Genomic DNA, 26474 nt, shown 5'->3' with positions numbered 1-26474 from the left:
TCATTGAACAAACGGAAAAAAAAAATACCCAAAGGCATACAAGAAAACAGGTAAACAAACATCACCCGCCAAGAGGAGTCAAAACTTACTGAAAAGGGCTACAATCTAAAAAAATAACATCGAATTGATAATTGTAAAAGTCCTTAGAAACCAAAGCCCAAACAGAGGTATTAAATTTAATGATGTCCCAAACCTCTTACAGTACCTCTTAGCCCCTATAAAAACTCTACTATTCCTTTCTCGCCAAATACTCCACAAAAGAGTGAAAAGCAAGAATGCCAAAGAATATTTCCTTTATTCCAGTAGGGATGATAAAACAACACCTCCTCCACCATCTTCCAACAATTTACCATCTTCCGACAATCACTGCTAAATGGCAACGAAACCCCAAAGTATTCAAAAAAGGGGGCCCAAATCGATTGGCAAACTGATAGCTACAAAGAATGTGGTCAAGGTCCCTTGATGCATTTCTGCAAAGGGAACACCAATGTGGCCCCAAACCAACGGGAGAACAACTCTGAATACGGTCCAAAGTATTGACTTTTTCATGCATGATCTAGCAAACAAAGAATTTAATATTATCTAGAACTCTAACCTTCCAAAGAGATGAGAGCAAAGGGGAGCTAGGGGAGGACGAGGGGACACATAAAAGATGGAAAAAGAGCTACAAGAGAACGTTCCCAACAGACTAGGGGACCCCACACACGAAAATCTCTCTTCCCTTGGCTAACGTGTACGTTCGTTAGCCCCCCAGTAAAGCAGATACCTCCAGTGTCTCCCTATCTGTCAAAGGATGGGAAAACCCCAAAAATGGACAAATAACTGGTAGGGGTTGGAAGAATCAAAGCCACAGAAGGCAGCTACATATTAGAGAGAGATGGTAAAGGTGGAGAAATATTAGCCACCCAACAATCCTCCCAAAAGTAAACATTGGAGCGCCCAATAGGGCATCTCATGAACTGTGAAAAAACAGGCTAGAAGAGAGAGCTTTTCTGAGGCTTTTAGCAGAAGCCTTAAAACCTCTAGCTAAGACCCACTGAAAGAGTGAGGCTCGTAACTACTCACAATAATCTTGTGCCACAAAGCATTGAGGCTCGTACCTACTCACAATAATCTTTTTTCTTTTTGGCTTTTTAGATTGTATCTTTTTATTTGATATTTACTTTTTCATTCCCTTGGTAGTTTGTATCTATGAACATTTTATGTTTCTTTTCATTCATCAATGAAAAGTTTATTAAAGAAAAAGATTATGAGTGAGGGACATCAAGGTTACAAACTTTCCTGTTTTTGAGTCATTTAATCTCTTTGGAAGGTAACATTGAACTTGAACTCAAATGAATAAATGCTAGTGCTCCCATAAAAAATGACTTAGAATTAGTGGAATAATTGAAGGCTTGAAGCATTGGGATTAGAAGCAAGTATATAGTCAGCAGGAAATGAGACTATAAATGGATAATTCACCGTGCAGTTTTCCCTGTGCCATTTTCAAGAATAAATCTCAAATAGGGAGAAAATTTTATCCTCAAGTTATGAAATTTTGGAGAACATTGCTGAGGGTCCCTATCCACAACCATTAGATTTCACCCATGATTTTGAGAACATACTTTTTGATAAAGACACTGAGAATTAATCATCATATTAAAAATTCCTTGTTTGAATATCTGGAGTGCCTCTGGCACTGTATCACAATATTGGTGTCTCTATCTTATGCCATCCTTTTTGCAGGTGGTGTAAGTATTGGCTGTCCTGGTAATGCTGGAGCAGCGGGCACTTACTTCAATGCTGATTTGCTAAGTTTAAGAGTTGGAAATGACAATATCACAACAGAAACTGAAACCCCTCTGCTAGACTTTTCAACCAGTCCACTATGGTCAAATGTTTTTGTGGAAAATAACGCAAAAGCTTTGGTCCCATTGTTGTGGACAAGAGTCCAGGTATTGAGTGATATAATTTCTTGCTTGCTTGCGTTTTTTGCTTCCATTGCTGTGGAGAGTAAAGAAAAGCTTTGATCCCTTCTAAATATTCATTGATGAATTGATGAAATGCATATATTGGAGAATTTATTTATTATTAAAAGAAAATTTTGAATGCAGTCTGATATCATGTGTTTACCAGAAAAGTTTATAATCTCCTTTATTAGTATGGACACGGAGATAGTTCTTTTAATATATCCAAATGATTTTAGTAATTATGTTTCTGTTTTGGGGCGAGGGCACCCTGAAAATGGAGCACAACCTAAAGGCCTGAGGGATGAGGGATCCCTAAGCCTACAAACGAGGAATCAAATAAAAGGCCTCCGGTGTAAAAAACTTAGGAGAGAGGGAATATTACTAAAGGATTTGTGTAAAGCACTCCAATTGGTTGGAGGTTGTATACTGAACGTGTTCACAAAAGTTAAAAGAAGTGGTGTACCAATCTGAGAAACATCTAGAATTCCTTTCTTTCTGAAGAAGCCAAAGAAGAGGTCTACAAGTGTTTGACGACTTTGCTCTTTTCATTTTAACCTCCTCTGTAAACCTGTACGTGGACTATCATAAGTTTCATAATGTCTTTCTGAGTAAAGTCACTTTTCAAAAAAGGAAAAAAAAAAAGAAAGAAAGGTATTTTCTGAATTTGGATGCATTGTTAGACCTCTGTAAACCTGTATATGTGGTGGGATGTTCATCTATGCCTCTTCCTTAGGGTTTCTGATGACTTTGGAAATTGTGAAATCTCATTATTTCAAACTGCTCAAATATTCAATGTAGATAGTATTTACACAACCCAAATTAACTAAATTTGAGAACTATGCCAGAGCTTATAGAAAAAAGTACCGTGCCAAAGTTGCCACAACTATGCCTGACTTTGGAAATTGAGAGATGTCTTCGCCGTTCCTTATCAAACCTGGGGTTTTTGTAACCCACTATTGGCTATCTGTTGGGTATAGTGCGCAAAAGAAAAGATTGAGAATTTTGATTTCAAAGAGAGATATTGAAGAACAAATTTCCATGCCTCTTCCCACAAAACACGTCCATCCTTATAAGTTCTCATATTCCTCTCATAGTCATGCATGCCAAACTCACCATTAACTAAATTGGAATCCTCCTTGCCAAATCAATTTCCCTTTGCCAAGTTTAAAGCTTCCCAACGGTGTTCTCTTTCAGTTCTATTTGGAAATTATTCTCCTAATCTCATCTGTACTAATCGGGACGCTTTTATTTTTTCTATTTAGTCTATATTTACTTTGTTTCTTTTTTCTTTGCGCTCTTTAGAGAGTTTGTATCTTTGAACAATTTTTGTTCCTTTTCATATGTCAACGAAAAATTTGTTTCTTGTTAAAAAAAAAAAAGTTTCCCTTTGCCTTCTAAAAGCAGGATTTTAAGTATCCTCATCGAGCATACCCTCTAGTCATGATTGAGAGCTAGGCCTGATTTAATTTTTTTTTAAGTATCTAATCAAATGCTAGAAGAAAAAAATAATGCCACAATATGGTCCTCAGCTGACTTGTAGATACACTTTTGTTCCTGTTGTTTGACTTTTGCCTTCTATATTGTCATGTTATTTTTTTTTTAATTTGTGGCCTTGCTTTTGTATCATTCTTTTTAATGTAAAGTTGGTTTGTTATCAAAACAAGAAAAAAATATTGGTGGATATTGGTGGATAAAATAATGTTGCATTATTTCTTTTTGGTATCAAATGGTTGGAGAGCTGCTCAATTATCAAGTTCTTTCTTTAACTCTGTTGAAGGTTTTAAGTGAGCTTCCTATTTTGTTGACTCTTATTTATGTGGGTTTCTGACTTTAACTTTGGTTATTGACGTTCAATTTTTGTTTCCTTTTCATTAATTTATTTTATTTGATGTTTTGGTGTGTATCTGTGCATTTCTGTTGTCATGCATCTTATTAATTTGTTACTAATTTTTTGTTCTTTATAACTTCCGTCTGGCCATGATTGGCATACCTATCCTGCAATTTAATTACTTCGATCAAGTGATAATTACTTGTATCCTTTTGGCTCCCTGGTTTCCAGGTTAGAGGCCAAATTAGTCTATATTGTGGAGGCAGCATTGTGTTTGGACTGTCCGAATTTCCAATATCAGAATTTGAACTAGTTGCTGAAGAACTTCTGATGAGTGATTCCGTCATAATGGTTTGACCCTTTCTTTTATTTTTCAAACTTGGATCTAATTTTATATCTAGACTCTAAACTTTTGTATGTTTCCTAATGGTTCTCTCTGTTTTTTGTTTTCTGTCGGGAGTAATGACCTTGCACACACATAAGGCTGAATGGTAACACAGGAAACATAATTTGTTATCCTCCCTTTTTTGTTTTTCATTATTCAAATTAAATTTATTAGTTTTTTTTATTAATATATATATGTAGGCATGTAGGTATGTATGTATTTTATGTTTTCAAATTGTAGAGCTTCTTGTAACTTCCCTCAACTCTGATTTGATATCCTCCCTTTTTTGTTTGTTTCTTAATTCAAATTACATGTTCTCGTTTCTTATATAAAAACTAATTAAACAAAATAATATTAAAATAACCAAGTACCAAAAAGATGGCATAGACTCTTATTTATGCCTTCTTAGATATTTGTAATGTAATTGTTGCTATTACTGCTAGTCGTGGTACCCAAATTGAGGGATCAACTGATCATGGTGATCCTTAATAATTTCACTCTTTTGGTTTAGATTCCAACACGTGCTTGTAACACTCATTCGTATCTGTTGCATTAGAGTCTTCTAATGTTGTTCGAATAACGTTCCATTTTTTCTTATGAAAATCATTCTGGTGAATGCCCCTGGGTCTAATGAAGGTTGGTCTTTTTGTTTCATAAATGACTAGAATTATTTGACTGAAGGTTTTTGGCGCTCTTAGAGTTTTCGTTAAGATGCTGCTGATGTGGAACTCCAAAATCCTGGTAGACGGTGGTAGGAATACATTTGTTACTGCTTCAGTTCTTGAAGTCAGGAATCTGGTTGTTTTAAAGGTATTATCTTTTAAACCCCTTCTGCTATCAGGAGTGGATTAATGAAAGGATTATTCTTTTTCTAAAATATAAATTAATATTTATTTATTTATTTTTATTTTAAGAGTACATTCATAATCCTTTAGATATCTCACCATACCTAAGCTTGCTGTGATACCTTAAATATTGCAGCAAAACTCAAGCATTAGCTCGAATTCAAACTTGGGTATGTATGGTCAGGGGCTACTGCAGCTTACTGGTCAAGGTGACACAATCCAAGGCCAGCGACTATCTTTGTCGCTATTTTACAACATAACTGTAAGCCACCATCGGATTATGGAGTTTTTAATTTGTTATGTTCTACTTCCGAGAGCTTATACTCTATTTTCTATCATTATGAAAGTCAATATATACACACATCTATGACTTTTCCTTATAAGATACAGACCTGCATGAATGGGGTTGAGAGTCCTCGTTTTAAAGGTTAATTAGGATGGTGATTTTGGAAGTATTTCTTTAAACGATAGCAAGCGCTAGGAAATGTACTTGGAAAAAGTGCTCGAAATGTTAACAAGTGCTCAAAAATATGCTTGGGAGGATTGTTCATAAAGGTACTCAGAAGTGTTGGCAAATAACTTCATGACTTCTAAACATACTTCTTGATACACAGCCATAAAAAGGCAAAATCTGAAATTTATTATGAGTTTGTTAGAAGTTCTAAACGCATAACACATAGAATGAAATTTGGTACGAGGATGAGGACCAAGATGATAAATTTTGATTTCATTTTAGGACGGAGACAAATGTTATTCCTTTTGCAAAGACCTAGTACTGCATATACAATTATATAATTTCTTTCATTTTTATTTCTGCTTAAAGATGGTTTAGGGATTATCTTAACTTGAAATTTTTTAAGCACTGCTCATCATCTTCCTGCAGAAGTACGAAGATGTGACTTTTTAGAGCAATGTTGTCAAGAAACATGAAACATGAAGCAAACTTTTTCTTGATATGTGAAAAATTACACATAACTAAGTATAAAGTCATACTAGAAAGCTATAGCCACACCTGAATGAACGCTTCACAAACCCACTTCAAATTGTGTTAATTACACACAGTATAATTATTAAACCATCTATCAATGGATACCAAGAAAAATGCATGGAGTTTGCTAATTCAAACACCTCCTACCAATATTTTACCTTCCCATTAAATCTTCAATTATTTCCTTTCAGCTAAATACTCCACCATGTTGACTTAGTAGCATTAACCCATAGTTTATGTTTCCCTTGAAAGGATGGCAGCTAAGTCAATTAAGCCAAATTCCATCGAGAAAAGTGAAAGACCCAGGGGAGCCCAAAAATTCGTAGAAGGGTGACCCATATCTTCATGCTAAAAGGACAATGGATTAAAAGAGTATCTTCCGTCACTTCCAAACGAAGAGAACACGTGAGGTATTTAAGGCCAACTAGGGACATCTTTTTCGTAATCTTTCTGAAGTATTAAGGCCACAAGGCAAGCTGTCCAAACAAAGGTTTTGACCTTTCTTGGAATTTTCGTTTCCAAACTGCCAAGGAAAGATTCTTTGCAAAGCTTCTACTAGCCTTTATTTGATGGATTATACTGATAACGAAGTAGAAGTGGGTAAGTTGGAGATTCTCTCATCAATACCAGCTTTAATGTGTCTGTTATCGAGCAACTTTAATAACTCAGTAAATTCATTACATTCCTCCATTGAAAAATTTCTTTCTAATAACAATGTTTCAACTTCTAGATTGCTCATCCAGAAGATAAAAACAATCTTCATCTTATCAAGCCTGTCTGATAGCCCGGACCATGCAAGCTTCCTTATTTTCCTTGGAAGTTTGAGAGAACAATCACTCTATATCTTCTTTATGGACATCATTATTCAAGATTTTAGGATGTTATGTTGTTCTAGACTAAGTCTGAAGTTATTAGCAGCAAACAATTTCTTATAATTTAAACCTTTTCCATTAAGCACTTGATTTTCATTTGGTATTGCATCTCTAGACAAAGTGTCTTGGTATATACCTTCTTGATCATTGTTTGTTTCTCTTTGTTTTATGTTGTATATAAATTAATACAGACAAGGTTGGTGACTTTCATTTCAATTACTGAAGTTTCTGTTCTTAAATATACCTACTTCCCTTACTTTTTTTGTTGCTTGCATGAACCATAGCACATTATCTTAACTGTTACAAAGATTACCATTTTCATCCTTACCCCCCTTCCCCTGACAACAACAACAATAATAATAATAATAAAATCTAATGATAATATTTATTAATGAATACTCACAATAACAGGTTGGCATCGGCTCCCTGCTTCAGGCTCCGTTGGATGATGATGCCAGTAGAAGCCTGTGAGTATGTTATACGTTATGCCTTTTGGCTAGACTTAATATTTTGTTCTTTATTTGATAGGCACAATTATTGAAGAGGGGCATGGTTTCCTTCTCAATCCTACAGCATTGGATCATTTAAATCCTTAGACTTGAGTTCATATTTGTAGGGTAACAAAAGCACTGTGTAATAGTGAGACGTGTCCACTGGATTTAATGACCCCACCAGATGATTGCCATTTCAATTACACACTGTCCTTTTCACTTCAAGTAAGATAGATTTCAGCTGGTGATGTTTTGTGATTTCATTATCATTTGTCATGGTTATATGTTCTCTAGATACTTTCTGCTGCCTATTTAGACAAATAATTAAATGATGTGCCCTCTCCCCTTTAGAATACTGACTAAATAATTCTCAGAATTACAACTTTCTAACGAGCCTACAAAAAACGCCATCCGACTAGATTATAATATTCATCTTTTTAATTATTACTATAATTACTTTTTGCCCTTTTCATTTCTTCATCATTTGACAAGAGGTCATATTTTCACTTTGATCTGCTCAATGCTCACACCTTCCTTCTTCCAAAGAAACTGGCTTTAAAATAATATAGCCTTTTAAACTATTGGGTTCTGATTATTGATATTGAAATGGCATAAAAGCCTGGGTAGCCTCTCCGCCGCTGAACCATCTGTTTTACATTCTTTATTAACCAGGTACTCAGGTAGCGTGGCCTCGCTGAACCCTAGATTATTATACTGTTTCCGTCTTCTAGACATGCTTTTTCTGCCTAATATTTTTAATGTTATCTATCATCATACTGATTTTTGCATAATTTACAGCTGTCTTTCCATTTTATCGGAAGGGATCATCTGATTTGTTTGGGTTCGAAATGGTTTAGGGAAGGTGTAATTTGAAATATTCTCATAATTATTGGAGAGGTGTGAACGTAACTACTATTTGAGCTAAGCTCATGCTAATTTTTCCATGCATAATTGATGCCATAAGAACTGTGATCTTAAGAACTGTGATCTACCATAGTATGAAACATGTTTGTTCTGCAATTTTTATTCTTGTTCAAAATTGGTTCTTTTATTCAATTATACCTAGAAGTGTTGATGCGGTGATTGTGGATTCGCAATTTATCATAGTTCAATCCAAATACTCTCTTTCACCTTTGTTAGATTTGTCGTGTTGAGGACCTTATTGTTAATGGGATTATCAAGGGAAGTATTATTCAAATCCACCGGGCAAGAACTGTTATTGTCAATAGCAACGGCATGATTACTGCATCTGAATTAGGTAATTAGGAGCATAATACACAAAACTGTTCTTATGTCAAGTCACCTATTACCAGTTTTCCTTTTTTTCTTTTTTTCTTTTCTTTTTTTTTTTTTGTAAATTTTTGTTTTATCAAGCGAAATCTGTTTCCTATATAAAACAAAAAAAAAGTTTTTTTTTCTTTGGTTCTAAATGAACCCCCCCCCCCCCCCCCCCCCCCCCCCCCCCCCCCCAAAAAAAAAAAAAAGAAAAAAGAAGAAAAATACCCAAGTTTATACTTGGGGAGAAGAAAGAGTTGAGTTTTAAGCTTCTCAATTGCGGTAACCCTTAATGCTTAGGTTGCAATGAAGGAATTGGTAAGGGCAACTATTCAAATGGTGCTGGTAGTGGAGCTGGACATGGAGGAAGAGGAGGCTCTGGTTATTTTAACGGGTGGGTGAGTAATGGAGGTGATGAATATGGCAATGCTGATCTTCCCTGTGAACTTGGAAGTGGAGCACAAGGCCCTGATCATTTAGATACACCTGTGGTTGGAGGGGGAATGATTGGTAAATATTTTTCTACTATTGCAAAGTGTATATGATAAAGTGCGTCTAATGTGTACATTAACAAAATAAAAATGGTGCACACTGGAGCAAAGTATTTCTTCATTTATAATTCTTTATTACTCTGTTCAGTCTCTGAACTTGTTCTCACGCATTGAGAGTGTTTATGTTATTTCTTCTAGTGATGGGATCCATCCAGTGGCCTTTGTTAACTCTTAAAATTTATGGATCTTTAACGGCTGATGGACAAAGCTTTGTTAAAGTGACAAGAAATGATAATAGCAGCATGGTTGGTGGGCATGGAGGAGGTTCGGGTGGAACTATTCTTCTTTTCCTTCAGGAACTTGAGCTTTTCAAGAATTCATCAATTACTGTTATTGGCGGCAATGGTGGTTCTATAGGTGGAGGTGGAGGTGGGGGTGGGAGAGTGCATTTTCATTGGTCCAATATACATGTTGGGGATGAATATATACCTGTTGCAAGCATAGGTGGCTCCACTAATAGCAGGTATGAGAATGTAAACTATAAACTCTTAATGCTTTGGTGTGTAAGGTACAGACCACGTGGCAGGTTAAGTTGTTGACATTCTGTAAGTCTGTTTAATATATCTGATTGTCTATTAACATTGAGTATGGAGAGAAGATACTTGGTTAGGAGAGTTTTAAGTGTTATGCTTTTTAGCTTTCGTAGTTAGTTGATTCTCTGCAAAATTGCTTAATGCATTTTATCATTGTCTGGTTTCTCGACCATGAGACCCCCTAAGTTATAAAGTCTTTTAATATTGTTGAATATGATATCTGATGGATCTTAGCGATCTAAATTTTTACAATCTTAATTTTAAAAAATAATTACAAATCATCAAAATGTTCTGCAAGCCACTAAATGTGTTTAATACTATTGCAGCACTTGTCTCATCTTTTAGGACTATCTCTGGATTTCAGTTGGTCTTTGGAGTTTGTGATAATATAATAATGCACTCCGTATGTGGTGTCTTACAGTGGAGGTGCTAGCAACAAAGGTGGTAGCTATGGGGGAAAGGGCACAATTACCGGAAAAGAATGCCCCAAGGGACTCTATGGTACTTTTTGTGAAGTACGTTCAGTTGGTTATAGTACCACCTCACTGTAACATAAACTTGGATTACATGTGGGCATGCTACCGTTTGCACCATCTAGAAATTTTCTTTTAAAACTTTTGTGTATGCTTTTTCTTATACATGCTTCCATGTTAAAAGGGTAGCTTCCTTGCATGTGTTCTAAATTAGAAGGCTAAGTTATCCACTGTTTTTTGTTAGGTCAAATAAAAAACTTAGATTTTGTTATTTGCGTAAGATAATGCTGTCTATTGACACGTGTGAATTGTGTGTTCTGATTGGTATATTTAATTTGGCATTACCATTTTAATAAGCTAGAAAGACAGCAATGGCTGTATTTTAATTTTCAATAGTGTTATTTTGCTTATGGCTGTATTATACTTTACTGGTTTACTTTGCCTCTTTCACCCGTTTCGAGTTTGTATCTTTGAACATTTCAGGTTCCTTTCCATATACCAATGAAAAGTTTGTTTATGTGCAAAAAATAAACTATGCCATCTTGAAAGATCACCTATATATGTGTGCATTATTTTTTTTAAATAAGAAATGATTTGTTTAAACACTGGAGAACAATGATTTAATATTAGAGTTCCCCTTTGAATTTAGCAACCATCTTCTTGAATTTAGTCTCGTTCCAGGTTTAACATCATATAAATAACTCAACTGCTTGAAAACTACTCCTTCCCAAAATTGTTTGACCACCCTTAATTGCGGTAGTCCTGGAGAGTCTCCAAGTTATTGGTGATTTTGTGGCATTTCAGAGAGGAACCAGTTCACCGGACTGTTCTTGAAAGATGGAGAAGTTGGAAATCTCCCTCTTTCTTCCATTCTAATTTTTCCTCCACTTTCTGCTCTCACATATAAATCATTGTTCTCAATGGGATGCCACCTCTCTCAGAGCAATCTCTCCTTATGCTCTTAAGAGTCACCCACATCAATCGCAGATTAGAATATTCTAGGCACATGGTACACCATGGAAGAATAAATGTCCTTACACCAGCTTATGAATTCCAAAGTAACCTTGTCATATGTTAAAATAGGATTTTATCATATACGTGAGTTATGTATGTCTGTATATGATGGTTGAAGTTGTTTCTAGTATCCGCATATTTTGCTTTTAATAGTGGGTAATATGATGGAAATTGCTCAATAACATTGTTCCAGAACAGATCTATTGATTAGCATATTGACGTCGAGATTTTATTTTGGCTCTATTTACAGGAATGCCCTGTTGGCACGTACAAAGATGTCGATGGATCTGACGCAAATCTTTGCATTCCTTGTTCTCTTGACCTTTTGCCCAATCGTGCTAATTTCATATATTCACGAGGTAATAAGATAAGTGGTTTCTGTTTCTGTTTCGGCTTTCTTTCTTCCTCAGAGTGGTTTCAGATTTTCTTCTTGCCACTGTATCCACACGCATGACAGGAGGGGTTGATCGGCCATTTTGTCCATATAGATGTATATCTGACAAATATAGGATGCCAAATTGCTTTACACCTCTTGAGGAGCTGATGTACACCTTTGGTGGTCCATGGCCATTTTCTGTTATATTGTCATGTTTTTTGGTTCTTTTAGCACTTCTGTTAAGCACGCTGAGGGTAAAATTTGTCGGATATGGTTCTTATCGTGATGCTGATTCGATTGAACCCCACAGTCATCGTCATTTCCCACATCTTCTTTCCTTATCTGAGGTACTGATTACTATAACTAGGAATTTCAATACCATTCCTGCTGTTGCAGTTATGACATTATTCAGGTGTAATTTTTGCATGTATATAGGTACGTGGAACTAGAGCAGAGGAAACTCAAAGCCATGTTCACAGAATGTACTTTATGGGCCCCAATACATTCAGAGAGCCCTGGCACCTTCCTTACTCTCCTCCCAATGCAATTATTGAAATTGTGTAAGAAGACTGAAATTTAATAAGCTTGTCTAGAGTGGCCGTGTTTCAACTATTCATTTGAACCTATTGATCTTAAAATAAGTGGATTAATGAGTTTAAGTTGTCTGGTGATGGTCTAACAATGTTTTGTACTTAACTGAAGTCATGCCTTGGAAAATCTACTAAATAGCACTGAAGCTGGTAGAGGCCTTCAAACTGTATGACACAAGAAAATTTAAATAATTAGTAATTTTAGATTTTAAGACGTTAGACTAACCATCAGTTTTTCCTATACAGTTCCATGTGTTAAAGAGACAGTATCCAACAATGCGTGTGAAAGCATTGTGGATCATATTAGCAAGAAAGTTAAACCTAATCTATTCTAACTTTTTTAATAAAGAATGTCATCATGCTACGATTATTAAGTTTGGTTTAATGTCTCTATATGCACTTGTCAATTAAGCCTTCGTATCGTCAGAGATTTGGAAAAAAGTAATGTCCATTTTGTGGTTTACAATATTTTGTTCACAATATGCTCAGGTATGAAGATGCTTTTAATAGATTTATTGATGAGATAAATTCAGTGGCTGCATATCATTGGTGGGAAGGATCAGTGCACATTATACTCTCTATTCTTGCATATCCTTGTGCATGGTCTTGGAAACAGTGGCGGCGTAGGCACAAAATCCATCACCTTCAGGACTATGTGAAGTCTGAATATGACCATTCATGTCTGCGCTCCTGCAGATCTCGTGCTTTATACAAAGGGATGAAGGTATGGCTATAAAATATAGAAACGATTATTTCGTGGTTGAATTTAATGTTCTCCTAACGTTCTTTATTGAACATTGTGATGACCAAAGACGGTGGCTTCTTGTTCTTCTTTTGATATTTGTTTTTGTTAAGTCCCATGAAATATTATCCGAAATGTACTAATTGTTAGTTCTTGTGAAATATGTTCGCACTGTCTTTCTTCATTGTGGCCCTAGCCTTAGATGTAGTAATTGTTTGTTTTATACAAAACACTCATAGCAAATATCTGTGATCATTACCTATTACTAATGATCACAGATATTTTGCCCCTGAGCAGATTCACATCTCTAGAGTGGGGACTGCTTGTCCTCACCTCTACTTATAAAAATTGTGGAGATATGCAATTTTCTGGGCTGCGATTGGAACTCAATAAAAGGACACTTGTGAACATAAGTTTGATGAGTTAGAGTTAGAATCGTGTTAAGCAGTATCAATCATCTTTTCCCTCGTTTTGTAGGATATAGATGGAGTTCTTTCTTGTATCTTCTAACATTGTCTAGCCTCATCTTGATTAGTTGTTTGTCTTTTTTTATAAAATTGTTGTTTATGGTTAATTTTTTTTTTTATATATATTTTGCCTTTTCTTTTGACTTGAACTGGAATTTCACCTTTTTTACTAAAGCTGGAAAAAGTTGGTGTCATTTTTTACAAAATAGATATTTATGTCTTTCTTATTTTTATGACAAAACTCTATCCTACTTTGATGTTATCTGAATTGAAATTTATGCAGGTTGGAGCAACGCCTGATTTAATGGTTGCATATATCGATTTTTTTCTTGGTGGTGACGAGAAGCGTTTAGATATTGTTTCAATTATTGAAAAGAGATATCCAATGTGCATAATTTTTGGTGGGGATGGAAGCTACATGACTCCCTATAATCTTCACAGTGATGCATTGTTGACCAATCTCATTGGACAGGTAGATTATCTGCTTCAAAAAGTTGTTTAATTACTTTTATCAGCACAAACTCTAACCCCAAATAAATTCTTCTTACGTTTCTAGCATGTCCCAGCAACTGTTTGGAATCGCTTAGTTGCTGGTCTGAATGCTCAGCTGAGGCTAGTGAGGAGTAGGTCCATTCGTTCTTCCTTAATTCCTGTTATTGATTGGGTAAATAGTCATGCAAACCCTCAACTTGAATTCCATGGCGTTAAGATTGAGGTCGGATGGTTCCAAGCTACTGCTTCTGGTTACTATCAGCTTGGCGTGTTGGTTGTACCGTTTGGTGATTATTCTTCTCAACAGTTTGAAAGATCGGATGTGTTGCACCAACATACCAAAGAAAAATTAAGGTATGCTTGAATAGTTCCTTGTTCAACATTGCTCCAGTTAGATCATAGAGCCGGTACTGACTTACCAAAAACAGGTTAAAAAAAAAAAAAGAAAAAGAAAGGAAGAAATATTGGCTAGCTATCGTATAGGTTAGCTGCATCACATTGATGTAACAAAAGGGGAGGGTGCTACAAATGGCAGAAATTGAGCATACTTTGAGTCTATCGACCGGCACCACCAATATAGATGTAACAGATGGATAGATTTATGTTTTATCTGCTACAAACTTCGGACTAACAAATGGGTAGTCTAGCAATCTCATTGATCCAACCTCTAATTTGCTAAAATCACAAAGTAACTAAAGCTAAACAAACTTCTTTTATTGGTGCAGATTATTTTTTTTAACAAGATAAGAACTTTTATTGAAATGATGAAAGTGAACAAAAATTGTTCAATCGAAGGATTGATAAAGAAACCAAGAAATACTCAAAGTAAAGAAAAAACAAACTCCCTTAAACAGATTCAATTACAACTGACAAATAAAAGCCTCCAAATTTTCACAAATCAAACTAGGTGAATAACTATCAAAGAAGTTGGAAAGAGCACACCATCGTGAAGCTTTAAACCTATCCAAATTGAAGCATTCGAACTCCGATCTTCGCTTGCCTTCAAGGACCCTTTGGTTTCTTTCACACCATAGTTTCGATAGGAGTGCCTTGAGCTCGTTAACCCATAATAAATTTGACTTATGAGATAACTTTACCTCCAAATAGCAGCTGATAAACAGTCTTTGGATGGAGACATCTGAATCAAACACTCATGCTAAGTTGAAAAGATTCAACAGAGAAAACCAGCAAGAGGCTGCAAACGAACAGAAGAGTAGAATATGCTTTTATGTTTTCACAATTAGCTATACAGAAAACACATGTAGAAGGTTGTAATACCAATTTAGGTAACTGCTCCTGAAGTACCTCAACTGTATTAATCTTCCCATTGAGAAGAATCCACGTCAAGAAGCTAACTTTCTTTGGGCTTCCTGAATTCCAAAGAATTGCACTATAATCCTATGGAAGATTAGGAGGAACATCAACAAATTTGCGCAGGGAGCTTACCAAGAATAGCCTAGATGACTCCAACGTCCATCTCCTATCATCTTCCCCCTCGCTAGTGGTAAATGAGGAGCGACAATCCAGTAAGGCCTCATAATCGTCCATTTCATCATCTCCTCGTTTCCAACCTCCACGCCAAAGAGCAAAGGGCTCTTTGCTGAATCTCCAGCCCCATTTTGCTAAAAGTGCTCTGTTTTAGGATTACCACCTTTATCCTGAGAAAGAGAAGCATTATCCCACCGAACTAGATGCTTCAATGAACTATTCGAATAATCACCCCATTAGAACAATCTCATACTTTTTTCCAACAATAAAGGTTGTTTAGGATTTTTTCTTCAACAGGGGACCAGAAATCATCATTCTTAGGATTATCACCCAACGGCAGAGCTTATGCACATTATTAAAATTCATTTTTTATTAATTAAAAAAAATAGAGCACGGGAACTTTTCATTCAAGATTATAGAGTTTTTGTGAAAAACAACATTATTGTTAGAAGGATAAAGAATTAATTGATCGAAGCCATAGTAAGTCTTTCCAGATCAGGATTCAATATGGATATCTTTGACTTGGTCCACAGTTTACTTGTTTCCTTTATTCTTATATTCATTAACTAGGTGTTAGAGGATTATAAGGATTAAATTTTGGATTCTGATACTATAATTTAAAAAACTAGGAGGTTTAAAATCAGAAGACAGTGTTGACTTCTCACTTTATTGTCTATAAAATATGTTAGGGAAGATGCTACAAGTGCAACAGAATCTCTCATGCAGTTTGAGCAGAGTTGGCAAGCATTATCTCTAAAGAGGATTACAGGAGTAGTTAATGGAGGGCTTATAAACAAGGCCAACGTGGGATTCTTGCACTATAAATGGGACTTTCTCTATCCTCTATCTCTGTTATTACGCAACACAAAACCTATTGGTCATCTGGTTAGTTGATGTCAGTATATATTTGTCAAATATACAACAGAGAAGTTTTCGTAGATCTTATCCTCTAAATCTCGAGATGTAAATGTTTCAGGATACTGTACAGCTGCTTATCACTACTGTGCTTCTAGCAGATATTTCCATTACCCTGCTTCTGCTGCTGCAGTTCTATTGGATTTCACTGGTTGGTTTTCTTCTTGTTCTGCTTGTTCTTCCATTGTCTCTACTATCTCCTTTCCCTGCTGGCCTGAACGCACTTTTCAGCAAGGAGCCTAGAAGAGCATCACTTGCTCGAATATACGCTTTGTGGAATGCAACCTCTTTCACTAATATTGTAAGTTGTACTATACTTGCAGTATCACCAGAATTTCTTGATTAATTGCTATTGCATAGAGGATATGCTTCAGGATGGATGCTCGTCATAATTCAAAATTACTTCTCATCTTATTTTCAAATTTCTCTGCAACTAGAACTGTTATTGTTGCTTTTGGCTGATTTTTTTAGTACGGTCTTAACCATGAAGTTATGCTCATGTTGACTGCTTTGCTAGTCTTATTTCATCATTTTGGTCATTGCAGGGTGTGGCATTCCTTCATGGCATTTTGCAGTATGGAATTTCAACGTTCCAGCCACCCGATGAGGCAAATACATGGAGCAACAGAAGGTGATCTTCAACTCTTTGTAATTCTTTAAGATCCCAATCCCGTACATCAGAAACAGGTGATACTGGAAATGGGCTTGAAATATAAACCAGGAAGGTGGATTTAGGAAATGGGAGTACGGGACAATAGATAAGGATGTCATTTACTAGGAATAGCATATTAAATATATATATATATATATATATTTGGTACGACAAATGGGGTGAGGAATTTGAACTCAAAACCTCTTTGTCAGAGAAGTATGTCAATTACTATTGAGCTAAACTAAATGTTTGTTTTCCTGACCTCTTGCTTTTGAATTTATTTGAGAACAGGGAGACTGATAAGTGGTGGATCTTGCCCGTAATCCTTCTGCTATTCAAATCATCACAGGCACAATTTGTCAATTGGCACATTGCAAATTTGGAAATCAAGGATATTAGTCTCTTTTGTCCTGACCCCGACACGTTTTGGGCTGCTGAGTTTGCTTGACGTATGAGAAAATTGAGAATATTACTATCGACTGACATTGGTGTGGTATTTTGATTTGTAAATGTCCAATATTGTAAATCCATTTTGAGATTAGTGTGCAAAGGTCCCTACATGAGAGTAGCATAAATGTAAATATAGAGTATTTAAGAAAAAGGAAAAAAAAAAAATCATACCAATTTTTATAGGTTTTTCTCCTTTCACGTTCATCTACAATTGTGTATTCTTTCCCATTGAGAAAGAAACAAAACAAAACTCGTAGTAATTACTTCAGTTTGTTAGCAGCTGAGATTTGCAAGCTTTTAATCTTCATTTAAAAAATCCATGTGCTTCCAAAAAAAAAATAATAATAATAATAATAAATAAAAGAAAAATAAAAAATTCATGTGCTGTCAGGGAATCTTGTGCGGAGGATTAAAATCTCTAGTTGGAAAATGTGAAATACCAGATGAGATGATTCAATTATGAGTTTATACGTTCTAGATAGAGACACTCTTTAACCCTAATATTTCTAGACTGAGCAACACTGGTTTATTTATTTGTTTTTCTTTTTCTAATAATTGGTCTGCCCTTTGGGACATGAATAATACTGGTTTATCGGTCAACATCTATCTTTTATAGATTGCCACTAAATTTTTGACAAGAAACATGGAAAAAGATAATTTTTCTTGTCAAATTTCTGTTTTTCGTTTTTTAATTTATTCTTTTTAAAAAATTAAAGAGCTGTTAGTAAGAAAATTAATGTAACCATAATTATAAGTTATAAAATTATAGCAATTGCAATATTTATTTCATAGCAACATTTATTTTTACAAAATGGTTTTTCCATCTGAATTTTTTTTTTCCTAAATAAAAGAGGTTAAAATTAAGTTAAATTACTAATTCATGACCTATAAAATGGTCATTTTAATCTTAGTTCTTTAATTTAACTCTCCATTTCAAGTGGTTCCTAATCATACCAGATAAATTTTAGGATAACATAAACAAATACTTGCTCTCCCAAAAAACACATAAACAAATACTTGATACTGGGCTTGGAGGGGTGCGCCAGGCCCATGCAGTATTGCAACGCAAAGGCGACGCTCGAGGGCCCGAATAGCAAGCTACTGGGCTGGGCCCACACCCGTAAAAAATAAATTTAATATCATGTGGGCCGATGGCCCACGTATCAGATATTAAACTGATAAGAACAGATACTACACTTGATCTTAGCCAAAAGGCCGAGAAAGGTATGGTTTCTACTCTCTCCTACGTCGCCTTTTATATTGCCGTTTGGAGAATCTTCCCGCAACCTGTCGGATGTGGGACAACTTCTGTAATCTTTTTTCCTCTTTGTTTCTCTTCATTCGCAGAGAAGTCTTGGCAAATGTTAGACCACACATAATACAATATATATGGTTGTACACTATCGTTATAACAAGAACATATATTAGAACAACCTAATAATACAAACATCTTAAATTCAAAAGAAAAAGGGAGGTTGGAAGATTATGTGTGCATATAGAAAAGGTCAAAAGGGGGCAGCAAAATTCGGATCCTTCATCCTCCAAGTGAAAATGGAAACTAACAGAGACCATTACTAAATCATTAATTAACCTATGCAATTTTTTCTTCTTCTTCTTCTTCTTCTTCCAATTAATTCGTTGTGTAAAACCCATTTCACCAATTATTGATCAATCGAAGAAGGGAAAAAAAAAGAGTAAAAATGGACGCAACACATAGAATGGTGTGCCAAGATGACCTGTTCAACCCGCTGTCTTCGATGGGCGTTCAGGTCTCCTTCATTCTCGTCATCTCTCATTTCTTCCACCTCGTCCTCAAGGCCTTCGGCCAACCAGGCCCCATTGCTCAGATTCTGGTCTGTATCCTTTCTTTTTTCAACTTTTTCTCGATAATTGGTTTCTAGTCTTCCTCGACTATCAAAATATGAGCAATCGCTTGATCAGGATCTGGAAGATCAAGCGATATATTGTGTTGGCGATTGTTTTTCCTTTTAGGGTTTTCTAGAATTCGCCGTACTGAATTTTTTGTTTATAGGTGATCTTAGGGTTTCTCGTATTCTCCAAATATCAACAAAGTTTCCGTTCAACTTTCTATAAGAATGATGTAGGTTTGGAGTACCTACGTCGACCACAATGTAGGGTTGACAGCGCCAAGACGCTGTCTTCTCAGATTCTAACTTCTTTCACAGGCGCCTTGGCGCTACTCTTTCGGGTACTAAGCTTAATTATTTATTGTGTACCCCTCTCCATTCACTTGAAATTTGTTCTTTTCTCTCAATTTAGTTCAATTATGTTCAATTCTTTTCAATAATTTTTTCCTATAAAATATGTCTTATGTGTGTCAATCAACTAGATTACATAGCTTACTATATAAGGATTAGAGGGAGGGAGAGAGCATTACCAAAAAGTCGAGTGGAAGATTTCTATAAAATATTTTCATACTACACTCTCCTTCAAAGTATAACGACGTCTTAAAGAATTATTTATGAAGAAAAATTTATAGTATGAACGAAGAGGAGCGAATTTCAAACATTTTCCTTGTTTGCAGGCAGGCATGGTGTTGGGTCCAACGGGAATATCAAACATAAAAGCAGTGAAAGAGGTGTTCTTCCAGGCCTCCGCCGCCGACTACTACGAAATCTTCGGCTTCCTTAGCCGCATCATTTTCATGTTCCTCATCGGCCTTGAAACTGACTTGTCCTACATCCTCCGCAACCTCCGTGTTGCCGGACTCATCGCCTGCGGTGGAGCCGTAGTCGGCAGCATCTTCGGCATCGCGGTCTCCTTCTTCCTCTACCAACAATTCGAAGAGAAGAACAGCAAATTCGGGTTCTTCATCATCATCATGCTCATCCTTGCGTACACGGCCTCCCCCGTCGTCATCCGCCTCGCAGCCGAGCTCAAATTCGCGACGTCCGATGTCGGAAAGCTCGCCATCTCATCGGCCCTCATCAACGAAATGGCCTGCTTGGCCATCTTCAACACCATCCTGGCCTTAAAATCGTTCCAAGGTTTCGGGAAGGGAATATTGTGTCTCCTATTTGTGTCGGGAGTTGTGATTCTGAACCAATACTTAGCCAGTTGGTTCAACAAACGAAACCGCAACCAAAAGTACCTTAAAAACATGGAAGTGTTTTTCTTGCTGTCGATGGTGATTGCTGCGTCCATTATTGTGGAGCTGGAGTCGTTCAACAGCATAATAAGTAGCTTTGTTTTTGGGCTAGCTTTTCCCAAGGAGGGGAAAACGGCCAGGACTTTGCTTCATAAGCTCACGTATTCGGTGCATAATTTTGTTTTGCCAATATATTTTGGGTATGTGGGGTTCCAATTTGATGGGAATAATCTGTTCAAGCTGAGCAATTTGTTGATAGTGGCGATTATGGTGCTGTTGAGTATTGGGAGCAAGATGAGTGGGACTTTGGCGGTTTGTAACTACTTGAATATACCTTTGAATGAAGGGGTTTTTCTTGGGTTTGTCCTTAACTTGAAGGGCCATGCAGATCTCTTGCTCATTGGTGGAGCCTCCAAAGCACTCATTGTAAGTACGGTACACAAATCATCTGCTTTTCTTTCCTTTTTTTTTTAATTGAGTTGAATTGGATTGGATTTCGAATGGAGAGAATATAGTTTTAGCCACTAGAAATAGATTAATAAAAATACATATAGGAAAAGTGTAGAGGAGATCTACATAGGTGTATTTAACATCCTGCTCGTAACACGCTCATGAGCTAGGCTTAACTTCTTACTATGACGACTAATCACCATTAAATATTCGACAATTAAAAGAGAAAAATGTAAAAACACAAACGTTTTAATGAATTATCAAATTTTCGACATCCTAAATTAATTTTTTTTGGCAGTCATGGAGCAACCCCCGAGCATACAGCCTTCTGCTAATAACGATTGTAATAAACACCATAATCTCGGGGCCAATGGTGGCGTTCCTGATGCGGCGTGAAGAGAAGCTATTCTCCCACACCCACACGAGCCTGGAGCTGAACGATCCAACCCAAGAGGTTCGGGCCCTAGCCTGCGCGTATGGGCCACGTCAGCTATCTGGAATCTTCCCCCTCCTGTCGGCCCTGAGCGGCGGGCAGAAGTCCCACCTCACCCCCTTCCTCCTCCACCTCATCGAGCTCCTCCACAAGCGCCGCACCAATCTCTCCTACCACGAGCTCGAGGAGGACGAGGTGAGCGACGAGGAGGGCTACGGCGGCAACGACGTCCTTGAGATCCACTGCGCCCTCGACACCTTCATCTCCGACAGCAACATCTTCGTGTCCCTCTCAAAGGCCGTCTCCTCCTTTCCCACTCTCTACGAGGACGTCTGCACCGCCGCTGAGGATCTCCGCGTCTCAGTTATCATTCTCCCCTTCCACAAGCACCAGCGCATTGACGGCAAGATGGAGACCGGCAAGGACGGCATCCGCACCACCAACCAGAAGATTCTACGCCACGCCCCTTGCTCCGTCGGCATCCTCATCGACCGAGTTCAGACCGGGTTTCTCGCCTTCTCCCATTTGTTGGTCTCCGACAACGTGCAGCACGTGGCGGTCCTCTTCTTCGGTGGGCCCGACGATAGGGAGGCCGTAGCGTGGAGTAGGCGGATGATTAGTCACGCAAGGATTAATTTGACCATTATTCGCTTCATGCCCTTGCCAACGGGGGGTGGTGCTGCCCACGGCCATGGCGACGGTGCTGGTGTGGCCATGAGTGAAGGGGTTTTGATGGCTTTGTCCAGTCTGGCGGCGAGGAACAGCTCCAATGAAACGGATAATGCATTTCTTGCAGATTTCTATAGCAGGTATCCATAGATCCTATGACTTTTGTTTTGGATTAGTTTTAAGAAAAGAGTGAAAACTTGACAACTCATTGTTTTAAATAAAAAAAAAAATCTGATTTTCACATTTTTCTTTCTTAATTGTGGTAACGATGACAAAGACAAGATTGATCCTTGTCGAGGAGGAACCAAGTATTTTCTTTATTTCTTTTTAAAATATTGACGAATATTTACCGGATAAATTTGTATCGTTGGTAGACACGTGTCGACAGGCCAAGTAGGGTACATAGAGACGCACGTGAGCAACGGGCAGGAGACGGTGGCGGCGTTGAAAGACATGGGAGACATGTACTCGTTGTTCGTGGTGGGAAAGGGAGGAAGGGCGCACTCGCCGCTCACCACCGGCATGAGCGACTGGGAGGAGTGCCCGGAGCTCGGCACCGTCGGCGATCTATTGGCCTCTTCAGAATTCAACATCAATGCCTCCGTTTTGGTCGTTCAACAACATAGACAGCAAAAGAAAGTCCTCATTGACGAGTAACACTTCTTCTTCTTCTTCTATACCTTGTAAATTATTGCATTCTTAATCAGAGATTTTTAATTAATGTATGCTTCTCTGCACATGAATCTACAAAGTTAATATCTCATCTCATGCTTTAAGTAATGCTCAAAATATATTTTCATTTACCTACGTCTTGAGTTAATATGAAGTTAGTTCGTTCAATAGGATAAATTTTAAATGCTTATCAGTAGGTAGTTACTTCCTATTTATCACAATTTAAAAAACACGATAACTAAAAGAGATAATAGATAAAAGTAAGAGAGAAAAAATATCATAAAGAACTGTCAATTCCTCACCAATCAACCGTTTAAGTTTTATTCCATTCGAAAAATCCTGTCGGCCTTTGGAGATATCAAGGAGAAGTAGTCTTTGGTTGAACTTTTAAATTCTGTTATCATATATTTTATGGCATTTTATTTTAAAATTAATTGAGGGTGAAAAAAGTGGTTTGTGTTTATTATAAATTTATTTTTTCAAATTTGTATGACTGCATGGTCGAAGCAGTGGAAAAAAGAAATAGAGAGAAAAAAAACTTTCACATCTAAATAAATTATTATAATTAATAAATCTTAAATACGTCATTTAAAATGCTTATTTAAAATGGATCACATAATAAGCATTGTTAGAAGATCCTGTCATTGTTGAATTAGCTTTCTATTTAATTAAAATGACTAAAGGCACCTCATCTGAACTTTGAAGGACCACCTAAGATTATTAAATAAGTATCATTTTTCTAGAAAATAATACTCAAACTATTAAAAATTTCACAGTTCCTTATCTTTGGAAAAGAAAAGAAAATAAAATGAAAATCTCTCTCATTTTCTGTGTTCTGAGGTAAGTATTGTTATTTTAACCTTCATATAAAATTAGGTCCAAAGTTTATGAATCAAAACAAATCAAAACATCTTAAGTTTCAAAATATTCAGTTTTAACTTATGTTTATTTTAGTTTATATATTTTTAAAGTGTTTCTCTTGATCCTGTACTTTTAAAAAGTGACAATTTTGATATCTATTTTCAAATTGTTTACAAAAATCCTACATATGACCAAAATCATTTAATATAAAATCATGGTTATATTTCAATGAATATATTGATCGAGTATAGTGTCATATATTGAAATTGTGATAGAAAAAATAATATTAGAAATAAAATTAAGGGAACCAAAATTGTCACTTTTTAAAAATTATAGGAATTGAAACGAATATTTTAAAAGTACATGAACTAAAGTGGATCTAAAGTTAAAAGTACATAGATCAAAATGAATATTTTAAAAGTATAGGGAGCAAAATGTGAACCAAAAATATTTTAATGAAACGTGTAATTTGTAAACAGGTGCATGTGGGGGATGACACATGATCTTATAACTTGGGGCTGTCATTTAAAATTGATGCAATGTTCTCATGGAATTGAATATAAAATGCCTCACTACACTACACATAAAAAAAAACCAATTCTCTGAATTTAGACTTGAACAATTCATCATCCAAATACAGCTCCTTCAACAAAAATGGACTATTTTAGTAAATGTAAATTATAAATAACTCTTTTAAAAACATAACATAAAGAACCATTTGCTTACTGATTTGTAAATCTTCCATGTTTATTACTAATAAAAAAAATTATGCATTTTTCTCTCCTGTCCATCAAAATTTTAATAGTGACTAGCAAAAGATGGATGCTGATCGATAAACACCTAAATTTTTCTAGAGGGGAAACAAAACACACAAGAAAATCCTTCCCAACATGATAACTTACTCTATATAAGAAATCAACATATATAATGTTTCCATAAATATTTTTTATTTAAATATTATTGGTTCCGCGATTTTTCTACATTATGAATTAATATTCTTTTAAATCAAATTAAGTCATTCATCCTATTATTGTAATTAGATTTGGTACAAGTATAATCTACTAAAAATTACAACTCGAGTGAGGTAAACAGTCAAATATCTTAGGTGTGCTAAAATCGCTCCTCTAACGATCAAAATGAAAAATCTTTAATTGAAAGTGTTGATATTTTGAAAATTAGTATATGATTTGACGTTTGCCGTTTGAGAATGGAGCATTTAGGCATCAACCCGGAGCAATCGTTAATTTTTTGAAGTTTTTTTCTCTTTTTTTTAATACAACATGTGCGGGTGGGTGATCGAATTCACAATCTCTTAGTTGTAGATATATAAATTACCGGTGAACTATGTTCGCTTTGGTAATTTTTTTAAGTTGCTTTTAAACTTTATGTTGGTAATTATTGATTGTGATGCTCTCTGAAGTAATAAAGCTAAAGATATGGTTGACAATTGCTTTCTCAAAATTAAAAATAAAGGTTTCAATAAAAAGCTGAAAAAAGGGAGTGAAGTATTTAAATACCATTTTTGTAATTTATTATTTTGTTTAAATGTAATATTGGTACCGACAAAAAATTTTGACATGACACTTTTATACCGTTAAAAAGAACTAAAATAAAGTAAAAATTTTATTGAAACTTACCATAAATTGAAAATTAGTAGCTTAATATTACAATTGGATATATATCATCAATAAAAATGTTAGAAATTAAATTTCCAATCCACGTGGTGTTCAACTCAAACATATATATATAAAAAGTAAAATAAAAAAAATAACATCGAAAATTTTGTAATTTAATGACACTTGAAACCCCAACATATAAAATATTGCATGCAACAAGGATCAAATACAAAATACAAATGGAATAATTAATAAGAATTCAAACATTAAAAATCATATTTTAGCCTAAAAGATTTTAAACATATAATTGTATTTTTTTTTTTTTTTTTTGCGCTAAACATATTATTGTATATTAATAATAATCAAATAATTCCAATTCAAGAAAAATATTTCAAAGAAATTATTGTTTTGGTTGGGTGGTGATTTCAACTTTCTAATATGACATTTTATTTTCTCAGTAGATCTTCCGGGAAAATTCACACAACCTATCATATAAATTATATTTTTATGGTAAAATAAAAATCTACTATATATGTCGGTAGCCATATATTTTCTTTTGTTATAATGGTAAAATTTTGTTTCATCTAAACTAATTTTAAGGTATAATAGATAATAATAAGAAGAAGAAGAAGAAGGTGGTTTAATGATAACATATTTACGGCAATTTAACAGTTGTTTTGTTACTATTAATTTTAATTTTTGTCAGTCGGATTTGATTTAAATTGAGTCTCTAAAGTATTAAAAATCTTAGTTTAATCTCTCTAGTTTGGCTTCATTTCGACTGGATTACTATTTTCAATTTCATTCTCATAGTTGGATTAAATCTCAAAATTTGTCTTTGCATTATTTTTTCTGAATTTAAAAAACTATTTTTTGATTGCTTCTTTTATTCATTTCTATACTTTATTATCTGCTAAACTCATTATCATGAAAAATAGAAAATATCTGATCTATTCAAAACTTTAATTTTTATAAATATTTTTATCAAAATTTTTTCTACATAATTATAAAACATAAACAAAATCTAAATCAATTTTGGAAATATAATTCTCGAAACATTCTCTGAATTCTTCAAAAGAATTAATTAGCGATGAATCAGTCCATATTTATTGATTAACTTAGCTTTTTCTATTTACTGATATCATAACTCTCCCTCTCCCCTTTTTCTTTCTAACTTCTTTTCCCCTTTATTATTCTAACTTTCCTCATAGGGTAGAGAGAGAATTGGTCTTTAATTTATTTTCTTTACCTACTAGAAATTTAAAAAAAAAAAAAAAGAAAGGTTATT

At 35.4% G+C, this 26474-nt stretch overlaps 2 protein-coding genes and 1 non-coding gene across 6 annotated transcripts in view; 2 read left to right on the top strand and 1 right to left on the bottom strand.

Moving 5' to 3' along the window:
* Positions 1-17655, top strand: part of LOC111023954 (MraZ) — a 30368-nt gene extending 12713 nt beyond the window's left edge. For 2 of the 4 annotated variants that reach the window (XM_022301487.2, XM_022301492.2), the window contains exons 4-23: positions 1726-1934; positions 4009-4128; positions 4844-4972; positions 5144-5269; positions 7279-7334; positions 7484-7583; positions 8499-8616; positions 8934-9143; positions 9323-9647; positions 10139-10232; positions 11455-11563; positions 11662-11927; positions 12016-12140; positions 12660-12894; positions 13663-13851; positions 13936-14225; positions 16049-16244; positions 16336-16575; positions 16820-16905; positions 17218-17655. In XM_022301487.2, the coding sequence (XP_022157179.1) occupies positions 1726-1934; positions 4009-4128; positions 4844-4972; positions 5144-5269; positions 7279-7334; positions 7484-7583; positions 8499-8616; positions 8934-9143; positions 9323-9647; positions 10139-10232; positions 11455-11563; positions 11662-11927; positions 12016-12140; positions 12660-12894; positions 13663-13851; positions 13936-14225; positions 16049-16244; positions 16336-16575; positions 16820-16905; positions 17218-17374 (3380 nt within the window). In that variant the 3' untranslated portion in view covers positions 17375-17655. Of the gene's footprint in view, positions 1-1725; positions 1935-4008; positions 4129-4843; positions 4973-5143; positions 5270-7278; positions 7335-7483; positions 7584-8498; positions 8617-8933; positions 9144-9322; positions 9648-10138; positions 10233-11454; positions 11564-11661; positions 11928-12015; positions 12141-12659; positions 12895-13662; positions 13852-13935; positions 14226-16048; positions 16255-16335; positions 16576-16819; positions 16906-17217 lie in introns of those variants that run through there. The other 2 variants (XR_015791762.1, XM_088125832.1) reach the window with 2 other exon arrangements.
* A 753-nt stretch (positions 17656-18408) lies between these two features.
* Positions 18409-18604, bottom strand: LOC148211036 (U2 spliceosomal RNA). Its single transcript, XR_015792089.1, has one exon. It is a non-coding gene; the product is annotated as a U2 spliceosomal RNA (small nuclear RNA).
* Positions 18605-19031: 427 nt separating this feature from the next.
* LOC111024705 (cation/H(+) antiporter 1-like) lies at positions 19032-22798 on the top strand. The gene is made up of 4 exons (XM_088124957.1): positions 19032-19229; positions 19922-20911; positions 21234-22177; positions 22412-22798. The coding sequence occupies exons 1-4, from the start codon at positions 19077-19079 to the stop codon at positions 22692-22694; spliced, it is 2370 nt and encodes a 789-aa protein (XP_087981083.1). The 5' UTR covers positions 19032-19076; the 3' UTR covers positions 22695-22798.
* The last annotated feature ends 3676 nt before the right edge of the window (positions 22799-26474 follow it).

Source organism: Momordica charantia, assembly GCF_013281855.1.
Source record: "Momordica charantia cultivar OHB3-1 chromosome 6 unlocalized genomic scaffold, Mcharantia_2.0 BLBB01000006.1, whole genome shotgun sequence".
Taxonomy (NCBI): Eukaryota; Viridiplantae; Streptophyta; class Magnoliopsida; order Cucurbitales; family Cucurbitaceae; genus Momordica; species Momordica charantia.
Note: the sequence above shows the minus strand (reverse complement) of the source record. Positions and strands in the feature narration are given on the sequence as shown.